The 18,728-nt window shown below is 40.5% G+C and overlaps 2 protein-coding genes across 2 annotated transcripts; one reads left to right on the forward strand and one right to left on the reverse strand.

The window, feature by feature from the left end:
* The first annotated feature begins 1,518 nt into the window (after positions 1-1,518).
* alas2 (aminolevulinate, delta-, synthase 2) lies at positions 1,519-9,322 on the forward strand. The gene is made up of 10 exons (XM_038723440.1): positions 1,519-1,654; positions 2,721-3,066; positions 3,203-3,298; positions 3,474-3,696; positions 4,341-4,525; positions 4,768-4,947; positions 5,744-5,908; positions 7,104-7,372; positions 8,280-8,442; positions 8,795-9,322. Exons 2-10 carry the CDS (start codon positions 2,736-2,738, stop codon positions 8,956-8,958), a joined length of 1,776 nt encoding a protein of 591 aa, XP_038579368.1. The 5' UTR covers positions 1,519-1,654; positions 2,721-2,735; the 3' UTR covers positions 8,959-9,322.
* A 137-nt stretch (positions 9,323-9,459) lies between these two features.
* ttc34 (tetratricopeptide repeat domain 34) lies at positions 9,460-18,497 on the reverse strand. The gene is made up of 8 exons (XM_038723439.1): positions 18,029-18,497; positions 15,354-17,138; positions 14,828-15,050; positions 13,624-13,816; positions 13,036-13,202; positions 12,235-12,508; positions 11,840-12,054; positions 9,460-11,063 (listed from the first exon to the last, which is right to left on the reverse strand). Exons 2-8 carry the CDS (start codon positions 17,063-17,065, stop codon positions 10,518-10,520), a joined length of 3,330 nt encoding a protein of 1,109 aa, XP_038579367.1. The 5' UTR covers positions 17,066-17,138; positions 18,029-18,497; the 3' UTR covers positions 9,460-10,517.
* Between the last annotated feature and the right edge of the window lie 231 nt (positions 18,498-18,728).

Genomic DNA, 18,728 nt, shown 5'->3' on the forward strand with positions numbered 1-18,728 from the left:
GAGAGAGAGAGAGAGAGAGAGAGAGAGAGAGAGAGAGAGAGAGAGAGAGAGATGGATAAATAGTTAATTACAGGCTGGCTGTCAGGAAGTGAGTTTGTTAACACTGAGAACCGGTTAAACAAAGAAAAAAACAACAGGGGATGCTTGTCGAGCTGACAGGCAGTTTTTATCTCCTGGGATTTATTTGAAGACTGTAGTCTGTGTCGGTGAAATTCCAATGAACTTTAAAGTGAGTTCATGTGACATTATGGTGGATTGTAACCCATATGCTATTTTATATAGTGCATAGTATACGGCGGCCATTGGCATATGATGAGATTTATAGTATCGTGAAATTAAACCTTTATTTGTGACATTTATAATGCAGGTATTACCATTATTCCTAAAGGGACTCATCACCTATGTATGTCATACGAATCGCTTTTGATGAGTTTAAAGTTATCTTTATCATATGGGTATTTGTGACATCTCTTTCACTATATGCCTATAATATCCCTACAGAGACTTACAACCGAATTATCCCAGGGGCTTAATTAACGTGGCTATTCTTATTATTTCCCTATAATGTTACTATAAATAAGGCTGTGTCTAAGTAGTCATAAGGCTGGTACCACTTTAATCAGCACATACACAAATAATAAATACAATTTGATGTAAAATAAAATGAACATACTTTATGTAATTGTAAGCAAATATAACATTTATTATTTATTAAAGTATTAAGCAATTATAAGTGTAAAGTCATAACTGGTTTATAAACAGTAATGGATCACTGATAACAGGTATTTCACAGCTGCAATCATATATAATACCAATATATGAATACACACAAACCTTTACAGTGTGTTATAAAACACTAATTAAGTGTTTATAAACATGTATAAATTATTCACAAGTAGGTTCTAACTGTTCATTTATGTATTCAAAAGTCATTCTGAATGAATGATGAGTAAATAAAGTACTTCATCAATAAATATGATAAATAAACATTTCATATTTCAGATAAGATATATTTTCATGATACATTTTATATGATTATCATTTATTAACTAGATGCTTCAAAGGAGGAGTTATAGTTGATGACAAATACACTAATAAACTTAAAGATTTAAAGATGTCCTTATTTCTGATTACAACTACATAATTATGTGTTATACATTCTAAAAGAAGGGATGTTAAAATAAATTGTTCCTATATCACGTACAGCCTATAGAATCACTTTAAAATCACAATGCGTTTACAGTGACCGTATTGTGTCTTATGATATTTTAATCTCCTAATATCACAAAAACAAAACACCAAATAGAGAATTTACCACATAATGCACATGCATGTTTTTGAAAATGCAGCACCACTTCTTTTTAACAACTCAGACATCAAAGTGAAAATGTCCACCATAAAGTCATTTTACCTGACAGTGAGTGACAGTGACTTTAAAACAGCCCTATCAGCATCTTGGCACCTCCCATGCAAACACACACACACACACCCGTCCATGGGTGGCCCCCAAAGCTGAGACCCACATGATACCTCTCAGCAGTGGGAGTGGAGCTGATTGCATAATGCTCTTCATGATCTGACCAATAACTGTTGACACTTTCTGACCTTCTGTCTATTTGCTGTTTTGAAGTTCGTCCTCAGTGCAGGTCAACAGGTGAGCTTCCTGACTGTTTTAACTTCTCATTAGTTTCATAATAATTGTAATTATTGTTGTTGTTGTTGTGATTTCTTTTTAGTAATAGTAGTGGTAATCGTACCATTACTATCTGTTAGTAGCAGTGTTATTGTTATATACATATATAAGGCTATACACTGCAATAGAAAAATATTTATTGTTATAAGTTATAAAAATAAATATAGCATCATTTATTATATTTATTGTAGTGGAGAACACACTATATGAATGAATATGTATTTATGCGCACACAGTGTATCCCTAAACAACATTTGTCAACAGTCAGTGAGAAGAAACCTGACATGTCGATACCACAGCCTATAGCTAACTAAAGTAAATGTGGCTTTTTGCATGTGATCAATAGTTAAATGTTTTCAACAAACACATTAACTAAGGTCAAAAAAACTTTTGACCAACTTGTGGTGTTTAAAAGGCACTTGTCTTTTACAGACCAACGTAAAGATAACATCTAACCACAAGAGAAACCCACAGATCCCAAGAATTGCTTTATCTGCTGACCGCAGGAGAATGTGAGGAAAATGATACTGCTGCCCTCTGTTTACGCTTTATACAGAGGTGATCATTAGCAAATTAAAATAATAGGGAAATAATAGTTAATAGTCATCAAAAGAATTAGATGCTTCCCTGCCGTATTTTATACTGGATTATATGAGCCTCAGCTGATGACGTCTGTCAGGGCAGCACTTGGGCGCCTGCAGTGTGAAGATAAGCAGCAGCAACCTGCCGCACCCTGGAGAAACCGAACCACTACATTCACTGCCAGCCCTTCTGATCATGTTTAAGTGTGTAAACTACTATGGGATTCTAGTTTCATGAAACCCAGTGTCAAGTTTAGCGATTCCTCAGTCATACCTATTTAGTCACCTGACTATATATAGGATGAGTTTTTAGGTTTTCTGTAAATGTTTTTTCACATCCTGACTGCAATGAAACGGACACTCTTCACAGATGTATCGCATCATCTCAGCCAGCCTGAGAAGTTGTGTAGAATGAATTCCATTTCCTGTCTTTTGTTTTAACTCAGACTAAAAACTGTAGAATGGCTGCCTTCCTTCATCACTGCCCCTTCCTAAAGTCCGTCCCTAAGCCATCTTTGAGGAGGACAGGAGCCGCCTTGCTGTCTCTGGCCAATCAATGTCCCATCATCATTCGCCAGATCAGTGTGAGCGGCCCAGCCACTCTGGAGGACGAGCTGAACGCCTCACCTACCAAGAAAAAGGGTCAGCAGAATCCCACAGTGGACCAGAGGAGGCTGTTTGCTCAAACAGCTACTCAGGTGGCTGTGTCTATATCGAAGGGCTGCCCTTTTGTCACCTCTCAGATTGGGGCAATCCGAGCCAGCCCTGAAGTACAGGAGGACATCCAAGAAGGTAGGAAGAATTAACTCACTGATGCTGAGTGACACTACAGTGAATCCAAACTTTTAGAGAGGCAAAATATTAAAGGGAATTAAAAAAACTAAATTGTTCCATCTCACACTGACAGATCTGCACTCTTCTTTCACAGGTTTGATGACGTCACTGTTGAAGGGTTTAAAGGATTCATTCGTCCCAACATCAGCTCAAACAAACACTGTCACCCACCTCCTCAAAGACAGCATGGGTATGTTTTAGGCTACAGTAGAAATGAGCTGAAAGCCGTTGAAATTACCTATATAATATGACTGAGTCTAGTAATACAGTACCTGTTTCTTATTTTTCCTTATTCTTATTTTTATTAGAGAGCTGTTCATGATTTAACTGTAACTGGTTTAAAGTCAAAACTGTTCCTCCTGCAGAGGGCCCCAGCTACGACTATGACCGCTTCTTCATGGAGAAGCTTGCTGAGAAAAAGACGGACCACACATACAGAGTCTTCAAGACCGTCAACAGGAGCACCGAGGCCTTCCCTTTCGCTGAGGATTACTCCTTCTCTGGGCGGGAGGGCTCCCAAGTGTCCGTCTGGTGCAGCAACGACTATCTGGGAATGAGTCGGCACCCACGGGTCCTCAGTGCGGTCAGGTAAAATAAGACAATGTTTGAAAAAAAAGCAAATGTTTGTAAGTCTTCTGAAGCAGGTCCACGTCAAGTCTCAATTCAGTCGAGATGAGTTCAAGTGAATTCTCAGTTCTTGTCTAAGCAAGTCGAAATCCAGGCCAAGTCAAGCAGGAAAACTGCAAGTCATTTGGAAGTCTTCATGTGTCTGACACTGCATTTTCCTTTCCAAGTTGTGTTAATAGTGTGTATTTTACATACTGGAGTCTGGAGTCCTTTGAATACGTAGGCCTAATGGTTACATTTTTCAAGGTGTATTGTGTTCTTCCACGATTATACCATGCCAAAGTTGAGATTGAAATGTTTTTGTTGTGAGGTCTCATGTCAGCTCAAGGAGGCAAATCAAGTCTTGAGGCAGTCAAGTCCAAGTCCAGTCTCAAGCACTGGTTTTTGTAACTTATAACTCTTGCAGCCATTGTACCATTTGTAGGTTGATGGTAGATGTACATGCAAGGGGGCAAACGCTTCTGACTTTCTTTATGAATATAAGACACTTTTATTTTTTGGGTATTTCAGACTGAATTGGAAAGAAAAAGATGGGAAACCCTTCATGGCATGGATTATGTGAGCCGGATGCTTGGCTAAGATCATTTTGTTCTGGATGTTCTCAGAGATGCCCTGGAGAGGCACGGTGCAGGAGCAGGTGGGACTAGGAACATCTCAGGCACCAGTAACTTCCACGTGTCTCTGGAGAAGGAGATGGCCCAGCTACACCAGAAAGATGCAGCTCTGGTCTTCTCCTCCTGCTTTGTGGCAAATGACTCCACACTCTTCACTTTGGCTAAGATGCTTCCAGGTAAATACTGACCTCTGACCTCTGAGCCACAGGTCATATCAATAGATTCAGGTGTTGACATTTATCAAAACGTGTAAATGTCACTGTTCGTCAATACATGTTTCGTATTTATATTTTTGGGCTCATGTTTCAGACGACATATTTCACGTTTTTTACATTGTAGAAGAGGTGAATAGTATCTCAGGGTTGAATGTTTAGAGGGAAATCATCGCCACTGGTTTCAAGGTGTGTTCACTGTACAGGGTGCGAGATCTACTCTGATGCAGGGAACCATGCATCAATGATTCAGGGCATCAGGAACAGCGGAGCCAAGCGATTCATCTTCCGCCACAACAACAGCCGACACCTGGAGGAGCTGCTGCAACGCTCTGACCCCAAGACACCCAAAATAGTGGCATTTGAGACCGTGCACTCGATGGACGGTGAGTATTGTTGAAATGTTAATTTGCAGTGATTTATTGAATTAATCAGATATACGGTGGAAGGCAAACCTATACTTACTTACTTAAACTTATCCTTTATATGCAGAAACAGTTTAGATATAAATCTGAGACTGATGAGTAAAGTAGTTTTTAAAAGAAAAACATATAATGCAAATATATGTATGTGCTTTTAATGTGGTTACTGTACATTGGAGGATATGTGGTTATGAAACTCCCTAGGTCACAGTTTAGCCATAATGTATTTATAGTTTTAATAATAAAATCTAATAACAAAAACTTTATTATTTAAAAATGGGAAAATAAAATAATTTGTACGCGCTGTACAAATCTCAAGAATGTTTATCTGTTTTCAGATAAAGCAAGACTTGCTTTATATTTCTAGAATTTACAGTTTTTCAGTCTGCATCGTCTGTCATTCATCACTGTTTCCCATGAGAGGATATAGACACAGCCCCCTGCTCTGTTTCATTGTTTGATATTACACAGCTGACAGCTCCATCAAACACAAATTGAAGTAGACTCAATGGATGAGTGTGACTATATCCAGGAGGATTTTTTAAAAACACAAACACAAAAAGTTTGTTTTGATGTAAATGTTAGAAGATTTTCAGATTTTAATATTGCAAAGGGTGTAAATAACTCCACATACATTTCAGCATATACTGTAGGTCATATCCAGATCTTATACAGTGATGACATTTGCCGCTCAGATTTCCTGCTGTTCACCTATATTGCACGGTTCTAAAAATACCACCTTATTCTCTGGGGCTTTCAGGTGGCATATGTCCCCTGGAAGAGCTGTGCGATGTAGCTCACCGTTATGGAGCGCTTACGTTTGTTGATGAAGTTCACGCTGTGGGCCTGTACGGAGCCCATGGAGCTGGAGTGGGAGAGAGGGACAATGTTATGCACAAGATTGACATTGTTTCTGGGACCTTAGGTGAGTATCTCTTTAAGAAATCCACTTTGTGTCCTTTTTAAAATTTATACACAAGTAAGCCGACTGTTTTGTTTAATCTCTATTTTGTTATGAAAGGTATAATAACTATCCTATTTATTAAGACATTAGCTCCTACATCAGTCTTCTGTAAACAAGTCATTTCACTATGACACAAAAAAGGGCAAGGCAAACAGATCTTCTTGGCCAAACTCTTATTTACAGCCACTTGCACTAACTGACACTTTCATACTGCCAACAAGGCAGCAGTAGCTCTCAGCCAGCACGATACTGCTCTGATGTTGGTTAAATAAGGACAGGAGAAGAGGAGGGGTCTTATCAGCTGGGTGCCTGCTCAACTCCCTCTCTGGTTGCACTGATAAAACCATCATCAGCGAGTCCATGCTGTGTGTAGGGTTTTAGGTAGAAATCCCTGTCAAGCTCACATCAAGTGTAAACTAATCCTGGATTACAACGCTTGACTTTACAAGGCATGGTTGCGAGTGTGGACTTGGCAATAAATAAAGCTCAAACTGAAATAACAAATTAATAGCGGTGTATTAACCATAGACTGTATAGTCAGCACATAAAATTTACTGATATGAAATCTGATACATTATGGTGATGACAATTATTCATCAATTTATTAAATTATCTAACTCTTTAAAATTATAATGTTTGGGATTCAATGAGTTTAGTCTCACTGTCTATATATATCTATATGTAATTATTGCATGTAATTAATGCATTATTATTGTGGTGGAGAAAGTGTCCATCAGATTCTTTATTTTAGTAAAAGTAGCTATACCACAATGTGAAAATACATAATAACAATCAACTAGCATTCAGAATTACAGAGGGATAATTGATAAATCTACATATGCCTTAAAAATAGTACTCATTATGCATTGTGTTAATCATTATATTATTATTATAACAATAATAATTACACAATAATTGTATACACTGTTGTAGTTTAATCTGTAACAATACAGATTTTATATGCTCATCAAGGAATAGTTTTGTAAATTTTTATAAATGTCAAATAAATGCATGGGGTAGAATCTTTTTTGAAATCTAATTTAATGTAGTGTAAAAGTACTATAAAGTGGAAATGCTCAAGCTAGGTATGTTACATTTATACTTGATTAAATGTACTTACCATCATTAATTAATTACCTGTCTGTTGCTGTTCCAGGCAAAGCCTTCGGCTGTGTTGGAGGCTACATTGCCAGCAGCGCCACTCTGGTGGACACAGTGCGCTCCTTCGCAGCCGGCTTCATTTTCACCACCGCCCTGCCCCCGATGGTACTGGCTGGAGCCCTTGAGTCTGTTCGGGTTCTGAAGAGCCCAGAGGGGCAAGTGCTCCGCAGAGCGCACCAGAGGAACGTCAAACACATGAGGCAGCTGCTCATGGATAAGGGCTTGCCCGTGGTCAACTGTCCCAGCCACATCATCCCCATACGGGTATGACAATTTTGCAGGGCTGATGCCTCCATTACCGTATCTCACTCCACCAACTCCTCAGCTGACCATTCTAGCAGCTGTAGAACATCTTTTAGGTCAGAGCAATGTTAGTAAAGCAATTTATTTCATGAAGAAGCACAAGTCTGTTGTTAATTTCATTATTGTCACAGAGAATTATCTTACAGTAGGAACTGGATAAAAACATATTTACCTGATATATCATTAGGGAAGAACTCTGACAGTTTCAACAATTTTCCTTTGTATATATGCTAAATATCAATCAAACACTTCCCTTTATTGTAAGCCTTTTCAAGAGCATCACTGTATAAGCCTTTTCCATTTTATAGGAAAAGTGTAAATAATGAAATTAATGATGGCTTAATTTCATGCTGGCTCACAAAATGTCTTCTGTAAAAAAGCTTAATGTATACTCGCCCACTTAACTTAATAAGTACAGCTGAACATGGAGTCTGTCACTGGAATAATTAAACTTTTTCAGTGCTTAATTATAATCTAAATTATAATTTTTAAAAAGCAATTATAAGTCGTTAGGTTAATTAAATTTACATTTAAACATTTAAATCACGTAAACTTAAATCTTTCTGTGATACCATTTATTTTGGTTCCATTTTAAATTTTACATTTTAAATTTAAAGTGAATTATGAATGCATCATATTTTTTAATGCATCATTTAAACTCAAATTGACTAAATCAATCTGTAATTACTTTTTTTAATGCATAATATGACCATGTAACTAAACACAGAAGACTTCTGTAATAATTCCAGGGACATACTCTTGACTCCATAGATCAGCCACAGTAATGGCTTTGATTCCCACATGGATGACCTGAATGTGCTGGATAAAAGCTAAAGGCTCATATCACCTTTCATGGTGCATTTTCTAGGTGGGCAACGCTGAGCTGAACACCAAGGTGTGTGACATTCTGCTGGAGCGACACAACATCTATGTCCAGGCCATCAACTACCCCACAGTGCCTCGTGGTGAGGAGCTGCTGCGTTTGGCTCCGTCTCCTCATCACAACCCCGCCATGATGGAGTACTTTGTGGGTGAGTGTGGGAATCCTTACCAAAAGAGTTTTTCTAGTTAAACGCTCAATCAAGTTAAGTGGGGACAATGGCCAGTACAAGTGACATGTTTGTTGTTAGTGAGTCTTTTTGATTTGTAAGTATATATGAATTTTTTGGCATCCACTTGTCACCATATACTGCAATGCAGTTAAATGACAATACTCTGTAGAGATCTTAAAATAGTTGACTCTTAGTAGCAAAACTGACCGCATGTCTGAGTGTGTGCTTGCAAAAATGCCCAGAGATTTTAGCTTATAAGACAGAGAAGTAAAAGAGAAATAAATATTGGCCTTTAATTGTTCATTCTCATAAATGACTGTTTCATTCACAGATAAACTGGTGGAGGTGTGGCAGGAAGTAGGGCTCCTGCTCAACAGCCCGGCCACGGCCTCCTGCACCTTCTGTGACCGCCCGCTGCATTTTGAGCTTTTGAGTGAATGGGAGAAATCCTACTTCGGCACCATGGAACCACAATACATTACTGTGTCTGCATAATACCTAAAACACAAGCTACACATACCATATATGTATACATTGTGGACTTTCTTTCTGTTATCTTGTATTTATGCTTACTAAATTGTGTCTGCTGTCATGGATATGATTAAAGAAAACCTCCATTTTAAAAGCATAAAACCTGCACACCGGTCACTTTCATAAATCAATTATCTAGGTGTGATGGTTTGAATTAAACTATGATATTAAATTACACGTTGCATGATTTCCTTCATACAATATAATCATCATTAGCATCATGTTTTGTTTCCATAACAATTCAGTTACTGATGTTTCAGTCATGAAATGTATGAACAACCAAAGTTAACTGGTTCATGAATTAAGGCATAATAAACACTTGGTAAATTTGTGTTGTTGAATATCGCTAGCATTCACATACATAATTCACTGATCCTTAAAACATAACATTGAAATTGGAAGACATAATGTGAACTGAAGCACTGTGCCCTCAAAGAAACACCAAACATGCGGTAAAAAAAATTGGGGAAAGTTTCTCTCCAATTAGAGCATTCGTCCATAATACAATAACTTGAGGTAGGGGAGAGTGGGGTGAGTTGAGCCAGTTTTTACTTGAGGTGTCTTTAAAGTGAGGACATGACAGTAATGTCTCCAACTAAAATATGTATGCAATATGTGGTGCATCACTGGGAACCATCAGTTTAGATCTAAAATAAACTGTTCCAAAAAAAAGTGGACTCTTGGCTCAACTTGCCCCACATGAGGGGTAAGTTGAGCCATATGGGGGTCGGGGACATCATGTCATTTCCTTGTGCAAACTCAAATGCCAGTTCCCAACATTTAATTGCACTTAGATAGTGAAACATTGCAGCTATGTCTCCTAGTTGTTTCATATGAATGTATTGCTTTAAAGTCATCCTGTTTCTCATCATGTCACCTTATGTATGTACTTCCCATTTTTTTACCTCTCCCACTACTCTGTCCAAACCCACAATAGGAGTTGAAGCCTGTCTGTCTTCCATTCATAGAAGCATGACATGATGGTTTCTGGTCTAAAATGCATATGTCACATCATTTTAGTGATGCATAAGAATGCAATGTAAAATTACAGTAAAATAGCTGGTTATACTTCCCCCAGGTCTTTTGGGCTCAAATTACCCCATCCCTGCCATTTTAACAAAATTGTGTCATCCAGCGGTTTAAGACTAAAGTCATGCTAACATTACAGCTTCATATTGTAACTTCCTAAAGCACTAACACATTTTCAACAGATTTTCTCAAACCTCTCAGTAATTGTTCAGACACAAGAATCAGGACTCCTTGAACATAAAAAAAAATCACATTTTTTTATCTTAAATGTGCTTATCAGTTATTCCATGGGCCTTCTCTCCATCACAGGGTGAGTAAAATGGATGACTCAAAAATGTGTATTCACATGACCAATTTTGTCTATGGTTGCAGAGAAACAAGGGGTGGCTCAACTTCCCCACAGGCTCAAATCACCCCGCTCTCCCCAACAGGCATTGACCTGGCAACGTAATATAAGCTCGGCTGGAGCTCCTGTGTGATTCTGACTATCAGCACTAGTTGACATTGCAGGGACTGGCCACTTCTCGTTTGACCCTTGTCCTCAGTCTGCGGAGCTCTGCGTTCTCACTGTCCACGACAAGGCCACATTCAATTAATGTCCAGGCTTTACTAAGCTGCTCCTCCCCATAATGCTGCAGCGCCCCCCGCAGGAAGCACTCAGCCAGACGCAGCCTCCCCAGACCAGCCTCAACACACTGGATGGCCAGGTTCCTGTGGAGCTCCAAGGCCCGAGTGAAGTCCTCCAGAGCTGCTCCTTCTCTGGAACAGAGCACCAGGCTGCGGCCACGCAGACACAGGTCCTCCACCCAGACTTGGGGGTCGTCTGAGCATCTGGAGTCGGATCCACCGTGTCTCTGGATAACTCTGTCCAGGTCAGTTATAGCCCGCTCGTGTAAGCCCAGCTGAGCGAGGCAGGCAGCCCGCTGGCGAAGATACTGGAGTCTGTGATTACCCACAGCTTGTACTGCCACAGTCAGGAGTGTAAGGGCCTGATCCCACTGGCCACCTGATGACACATTGCTGGCTTCCTGTGCTGCTGCCTGTTACAATATTGATGCAAAGCATTTAATGTGAATTTTACAAATGCATAAATACAATATATTTACAATACATAGATTAAGGAAATAATCCCAAGCCCTGTCTTGTAAGTTTTGTAAAATTGTTTATTGATGTTCTCCATCATCATACAATATGCATACTTTTCCATCTTCTCTGACCTTACTGTCCATTTCAAACATATGAAATATTTAGCGTGATATGTTGAGAGAGAACCTCCTAAAATTGATGGATATGCCACTGCAGTTTTGTACAGTTTATTTATTTTTTTGTTTTTGACATACTATATTTTAGCCTACACTGTCTTAAAACATAAAAAGTGAAGTAAACAAGCATGATACCATGTAAACACACCAGACAGAACAGATGAAATCAAAATTATAAAAAATGATCTTAAGAAAAGATACCACGGGCCTCATAGAATCAGAAAGGAGCTCTTTCAGTGTGATAACACTGAAAAACAACACCACAAATTCGATCTTCAATGAGTGAGTGATCTCGTCTTATTTATTTGATAATTTCAGTGACATATATGGACGGATGTATTTTAGTTTATTTCATTTTATGTTTTGTTCTTTTGACTTTTGACTATATTGCTATCTATGAAAAATCAGAAAATGATTTTTGTCCTGTTGTGCAGATAAGATAAAACAAATTTGCTGATGACGGTAGACTAAAAAAGGCAGCCATAGCCAGCACAAACAACTTTAGCAATGGCGCTCATTCTATGCTGAATCTAGTATTCCTGCAGTAGGCCTACCTGTGCCATGCGTTTTCGCTGATTGGATGGGATCAGGGCCAGCAAGAAGTCCAGGCTGGATGAATCTTTCTCACTCAGTTTGCTGAGCCTGCAGGCTGCACTGCGGTAGTTCTGCTGCCAGGTCTCCATCACACCCACCCTCGCCTGGGCCACTGCATCTCTTGGCTCCTGGCCAAACACCTGGCACAGATGAGCACCTGCTGCCTTAATTTCACCTGGAGCAGTTGGACCATAACAGCAGGAATAAGGATTACTGTAAACAAGGAGCCCCGGGTTCAATGGTCATTTTTATCAAAGTGGAAACAATGCACAGACTAAACCATAATCTCCCATCCGGACCACTTCCAGTGACCAGAGAATTTCAGAAGCAAAGTTTGGAAAAGTTCCACTCTCACCTTTGGCTAAGAGTATGTCCACATAGAGAAGATGCCATCTGGGGTCTCTGCAGCCAGTCCTCATCAGAGCGCCACAAATTATAAAAGCATCTCTTAGCTGCTCTTCATGGCAGGGGACAGCATTAGTGACCAGGATGTCGGACAGATTGGTCCGACAGAACTGATGCAGCCAATCACAGACCAGCTTCCGTGCCTTGTCCTTGAGTGACAGGATGTCTATGGTGACTATGTCAGTGTTTATCTGAAGTGCTGCCAGGATGTCTTGAGTGCATTCCTAAGGGGAAAAGGCAGTTTCAATTGCATATTTAAATTGAACATACAACTACAGCTGCACCAGACAATCTTATGTAAAAATTCCTTATCAGCCAGACTTTAAAAGGGACTACAGATGCCAATTAGCTTGAAGCTATAATCTGGTACAGTGCATCAAATGGTAACATTTATGTTTTACTGTACGCTGTCCCTTTTAAATAAATAAATAATAAAATGTATTTGTAAAAGTAAACAGCATCCCATCCCCTGAGATCCTGTAGATCATATTTGTCCAAATTATTCCTAGAGTTAGGTGTGTTTCCTTCTCTGCCAACATGAAATGATTTTGCCTCTTTCTCCCTGCCCATGTTGGTCACCTAAAACATGATACAGGTAGTTTACAGGGGTTGTTTTTTAAACAGTTACCTTTCACTGCCAGTTGCAGCCACTAATGTGTAAAACTGCCTAGAGAAAAGGAACAAACTGTTTAAAGTACTGTACACGTATTGAGCTACGGCATATTTTGAAAGTGTTTCAACTTAACAATACCTTTTGTTGGTTCAACATGAGATAGGTGAAGCCTCTTCCACAGAGGGCCTTAACATGTTTTGGGTGCTCCTTCAGAATGGCACTGAAATCAAAGATGGCCGTCTTTCGTTGGCCCAGCAGGGCATAACACCTCGCTCTCTCTAGCAAAGAGTCAGCTGCCTCGCCACCTTGAACAATACAATTATTTGATTGGTTTCACAATATTCACAGTATTATCATTTTCCATTTTAATGGCTGCTTCGATATTTATACGTAAACAAGCACTGATCCAGACACAGTTAAGTAGTATGTATGATATGTGCTGAAATGGCTTCACATTGACAGATTTCCGCTCAGGTTGGCTGTCTTCTAGTTAAATAATACAGAGCCAGTCTGCTTTGTGTTCAGTGTTGTAAAAGATGTGTACCTCTGCTGAACTGAAGCCAAACACAGAAACAATGCTTCGGGTTTGTGCCAACCATTTCCTTAATCCTGCTAACCGTTCCCCCCTATCTAGATTAGATAAGTATTACCCACTATTAATTAAGTCAACAATCAGAATCTGACAAATAACAACCATTAATATCTCTTCAATCAGATTCTAATCACCAGAGGCCATGATAGCAATGGAGAGATATGCCACAGCCTCCCTGATAGCACTCTCCTCTCGCGTGCCCTCCAGGATGCGTTTCGCAGCAGAGTGGCAGTGTGCCTGCAGCAGTGCTAGGTCCTTCTGTTGTGCCACCGCTAACAGCGAGCGCAAGCAGCTTGTCTCACCGCACTGAACGAGCTTTTTCAACAGCTGTGGGGAAAATGAACAGATATGAAATCTTTATGTCTTTCACTGTAAAAGTTGTAAAATTAGTGAATAAAGGTATTAAGCTTCCTAACCTGACACACTGTGTTGTTACTGTGTCCCTTCAGAATAATGTACATTACAAAATATGATATTCAGTTCAGTTCAGCTGATCATTTGAAATCAGCTGAGACCACACTTTTTATTTTTTGCAGCAGTTTAGCAACTCCATTGTTTTTTATGTAATTACGGTATAATGTGTTACAACACTTCTTAGGGCTTAGGTTAGTTTAATTTTTAAATAGTGACAAATGGCAAACCAAGCCCATCCATGCTGAACATGCTGGTGATTCTACAGGTGTTTTGATGTCTCTCTCTTGTCTGCTGGCCTTGGTTGCAGCTCTGCTGTAGTATATTTGTTTTTGTGTTTGGATTTGCTGTGACACCAGGTTTGACAAAAGCTACATCAACTCATACACAAATTAAGAAATCAAATTAGAGGGGGTGTAAATGAGTCTCTGTGGTTCCTTATTTCTTAAACGTAGGCACTCTGAAGCTGAGTCCAGAGAGCAATTTGAGTGAATGAGAATATCACAAGCCTTTCTCACCATAACACTATCAAGAATTTTGCATGGTTTGTTTTCACTCAGCACTTTATTTTTAATCAAGGTAAAAAAAAAAACATGACCATTTTAGCTGAAGCTTCTAAAATGGGCTACTTTGCAGCAGCAGTTACCAAACATTTATATGTATCTATTTCCCTGTATCACACATACATAGCAAAAGAACAGAAATTTCAAAATATTTTCACACAGAAATCTTAAATGGATAATTGTGTCTGATATATATGCAGAAATTACAGCAGAATTTGGCATGAATCATTTAACTGTTCATTTTCATAATGACTGACATTATAGTTTTCATAATTCAGCAGGAACACATCCTGAACCCCCCTTTTGTAAAACTGTTGGTGCCTCTGGACCTCACTTTGGGACCCACAGTCACAAACCTACATACCTGATTGGTGTCATAAAGAAATCCTCTCTGAAGTTGCAGCAGGGCGAGGCGAGCCAGTATGGATGCCCGCGGACTGGTGGGCCCAATGGAAAGCAGCAGCCGGTAGGCCTCCTCCACCCGGCCAAGCTGGTACAAGGCATCCGCCGCCAGGATCTGGGCCCCATCAGCACCGGGCTGGAGCTCCATCAGCAGCACAGCCAGGGACTGGACACCAGCAGGGGTCCTAATGCACAGAGTGGGGAAAAGTGCACCATCAAGAAAATGCATTTATTTGAGAAAAAAGAATAAGGACTTTCATTAGTCATTGTCATTCATTGTTAGTAATTAACAACATTAACAATGGCTCTGTCTAATCCAAGTGTCCAGTGAGTGACTGACAGTGTGACAGTGAGTCAGCATGCACAATACCAGGATCCAAAAACTGAAGCACTTAAACGGAATTCAACTTCATAAATACTGTGACATGTCAAACTGTCTTCCAAAAAAGGCCTATTGAGTAAACTGTATGTGAGAAAAAACACAATACCCTGATCTGTGGTTGTCTCTCTTTGACAGGGCCTGCAGCTGAAGCCCTTGCCGGGGCTGTTGGGTGTCTTCACTAGAACTGGACTTGGATTTGTGCTCTCCAGTCCCCTCCAGCATGACTCGTCCCTGCTCCAGTAAAACAGTAAACAGCAGCCCCCGGTAGTTCCATGGCACTAAGCAGCGAACAGTCAGTGCTGTCTCCTGAGGCTGCAGCCTGCTGGCTGTCACATAGTCTAAAGCTGTGAGGTAGTTTAAGCCACCCATCATGCGCAGGAGTCCCCTGCCACATAGCGCCCGCACACAGCTGCACGGGTGGGGGGCATTGTGTTCAATTACAGCCTGGAAGTCTTCTAATGCCCCCTTGTGGTCATCAGAGAGAAGTCGTGCATATCCACGAAGAACCTGCACTGTGTTTTGGTAGCTCTGCTGACCTTGGGAGGCAGCTAGCTGGCTGCAGATGGAGAGGGCCTCTTTGTGTTCCCCTCTGAGGAGAAGACAGTCGGCCAGCCGTACCCGCAGCTCTCTGCCTCCCCCGTCAGGCTCTAAATGGCACAGAGTCCGCAGGTGAGTGATCACAGGGTCCAGGAGTTCAACTCCTTCAGTCGACCTCAGGTCTGGACGGATGAGGACCCTTTCTCTGTAATCAGACAGGCCTCTCTCTGCCTGCTGACGGAGATGGGTGCGAGCAGCCACCCCTGTACCATGATCTGCGAATAGCTTTTGGAAATAAATACGGGCAGTGGCAGGGTGTATCTCAAAAGCCTCTCCTAGATCCATGCATGCCTCTGCAGTCCGTCCACCTGCTGACAAACAGGCAGCAGCTCGACTGGTTAAGAGTCTGGCTCTCCTCTCAGGAGTGTCTTGAAATGACTTGTCGGTACTACTCTCTGACGTTTTCTGACATTGACTATGACCCAAGAGAGCAGAGTACACCTCTGCGCTGTCCCCAAACCTGCCTGTCAAAAAAAAATATGCTGCTTGAAGTTCCTGCACTTCTATATTATCAGATGAGATAGCCAACAAAAACTCAATAATTGTAGAGGAAGCTGCTACCTCTAGCTTATCATTGTCCTTTGCTGTTACTGCACGCTTGTTGTCACACATTGAGGGATATATGTGCAGTGTTTGGTCTATAAAGGCCCTCACTATTTTGGGTAGGTGCTCAGCTTGTCTGCTTGTAATCAGTTTGACTGTTTCAGATTTGTTACTCTGGTAAGCTTTGAGGTAAAGCTTCAGCCCCTTGATACTGTGAGGCTCTGAGAACAAGCAGGCCAGGGCACGAGTGATCTCCAATACCATGCCATTCACACCTTGTGGTTGAAGGTCTTGTTTCCCTTCAAGCAGAGCAGTGCAGCGAGCAAAAATCTCCTCGTAGCCATGCCCACCACTCTGAAGTAGAGACTCCATTTTAAAAATGGTGGCTGACAGATTGTTGGGGCAGAGTGTGGACAGGAACACGGCTGCAAGACCTTTATTAAGACCCTCAGCAGGCTGGGTCTCCTCGTGACTGTCAAGCCAACCTTCTAGAGTGGAAATCACCCCACCAAGGCTAGACTTCATTTTCCGCATGTGGGACATGGTGGAGGCGGCGTGAGTCCTGAAGGCAGACATGTAGAGAGAGGTAGCCCTCCCTAGCTCTCCGGCCTCAAGGAACTTGTCTCCTTCCTCACATAGCTCTGAAATATTGACTCCAGGTCGAACCACAGCAGTCATGATCAGGCAGGAGGCCCTCTCTGTCTGTTTTTCTTTCTTCACCTGTTCACAGTGATGACAGCATTGACGTCACCTTATGGTTAAAAAACAGAAAAATGTTAGTTTAAATAGCAGAATTATCAGTATTCAGCGTATTGGATCAAAACAATAGGACTTTCTCAAAACAGACATTTTGACTATAACTATCTTTCATGAACAAGAAGTACTTTCAGTCAAACCTGCTTGAACGGCAATCTGGGGTGGCCATGACACATAGATAAGACGCTTGCGTCTGGGGGACCCGGGTTCAATTCCTACTATGAGACATCCACCTACATGTAAATCGGTTAAAAGAGTAATCTAAAATGAGTAAACGTATATATCTCGGCAAAGGAGAAGTGCATTGCATTAAACTAATATTTAACGTTAGGGTACATATTTAAGTGTTAAGTGCCAATATTAACGTCAAATGTTGGTGAAATTTTAAACTAACCTTAACGTTACTTGCACTAGCAAAATTGGGAATATTGTGTAAAATTTAAGGACATTTTCCTAATGCAAAAACATTAGTGCACTGTGACATAACGTTACTACTTAAGTGAAAAAACAATATTTAATATGATGAGTTTTATAAAACGTATTAGCACCCCCGTATGGAGGGAATGAACCAACCTGCTCCTTTGGAACTTGATGCCAACAGTAGGCCCACCTAAACGTGAACAAAACCGAACTAAATGCGCGACTTTTTAATGAAGGAAACAACCCACTGATGCGGTCGGTGTCCGCGCATTTCTGTAACGCTAACTGAACGCCCCAAGAACAGAAAACCTGGGCCCCATTCTTGTAACTCAATAGCTCTCGACACAGAGTTGCCTGGACAATACGTTGTGTCCGCTAGTACAACAGAGTTTTTTTTATGTTTGTTGTTTGAGTCAAATTGCTGGAAAGACACAGAGATATTAACAAGATAAAGAACAAACCAACCGCAACTGTTTACATCATGGTGAACTCCCCCGGTCTCCTCTGTTGTTGGGATGGGACAGTCCGGATGAGCGAGCTTCTTGTTTTTGTGAGCACGGGCCCGGTTGCCAATGGAAACCACTAACAATCGCGCTCAAAGGAAAACCAAACAACCCTGAATGGCACACAGCTCAGTGACAGTTTCACTGCTTAAAACTTTCGCACCAAATCTGCGATAAAAATATGTTCCTCAACTCAGACGACGAACCTGGTGCTTCTAGGAAACCTGAAAGCAAGTTTCAAAAGTAATTGAGTCATTTACCTACTTCCAGAAAGGTGTTCGTTATTTTCCACACATAGGGCCTAGTTATTGCAGAGAAGCAGAAAATGTTAACATTTGCCAAATAAATCTCTCTTCCTATCTATGTAAATTGCGTTAACGCTAATTTACATTATAGGGTTATTTTAGGTAGGTATATCGGTCATTAACATGACCATTGGTTAAAACAGGTTAAAACATTTTCTAAATAATAAATCATGTTGCTATGTCCAATATTAATAGATTAGATGCAAAAAATATAATACATTTTGATTTATGAATTTATATATCCGTATGGCAAAGCAGTTGCAATGTTGCACTGATTAAAAAGGCAACCAAAATGCTGCATTCAGTTACAGTTGTAAAAATTATCTCTCATCGGAAGTCACAGCTATCTGGCAGCAT

Source organism: Micropterus salmoides, unplaced genomic scaffold, assembly GCF_014851395.1.
Source record: "Micropterus salmoides isolate LMB-PRFRI ecotype aquatic unplaced genomic scaffold, ASM1485139v1 Ms_hic_scaffold_16, whole genome shotgun sequence".
In the NCBI taxonomy this organism is placed as follows: Eukaryota; Metazoa; Chordata; class Actinopteri; order Centrarchiformes; family Centrarchidae; genus Micropterus; species Micropterus salmoides.

What these genes read in the sequence shown, in the direction of transcription:
- alas2 (XM_038723440.1), top strand. Translation starts at nt 2,736, where the DNA reads ATGGCTGCCTTCCTTCATCACTGCCCCTTCCTAAAGTCCGTCCCTAAG. An exon ending in CGGGTCCTCAGTGCGGTCAG is followed by an intron (nt 3,697 to 4,340) that starts GTAAAATAAGAC and finishes GGATGTTCTCAG; the next exon opens with AGATGCCCTGGAGAGGCACG. An exon ending in TTTGGCTAAGATGCTTCCAG is followed by an intron (nt 4,526 to 4,767) that starts GTAAATACTGAC and finishes TTCACTGTACAG; the next exon opens with GGTGCGAGATCTACTCTGAT.
- ttc34 (XM_038723439.1), bottom strand. Translation starts at nt 17,065, where the DNA reads ATGACTGCTGTGGTTCGACCTGGAGTCAATATTTCAGAGCTATGTGAG. An exon ending in AGAGACAACCACAGATCAGG is followed by an intron (nt 15,051 to 15,353) that starts GTATTGTGTTTT and finishes TCTGTGCATTAG; the next exon opens with GACCCCTGCTGGTGTCCAGT. An exon ending in TTCTTTATGACACCAATCAG is followed by an intron (nt 13,817 to 14,827) that starts GTATGTAGGTTT and finishes TTTTCCCCACAG; the next exon opens with CTGTTGAAAAAGCTCGTTCA.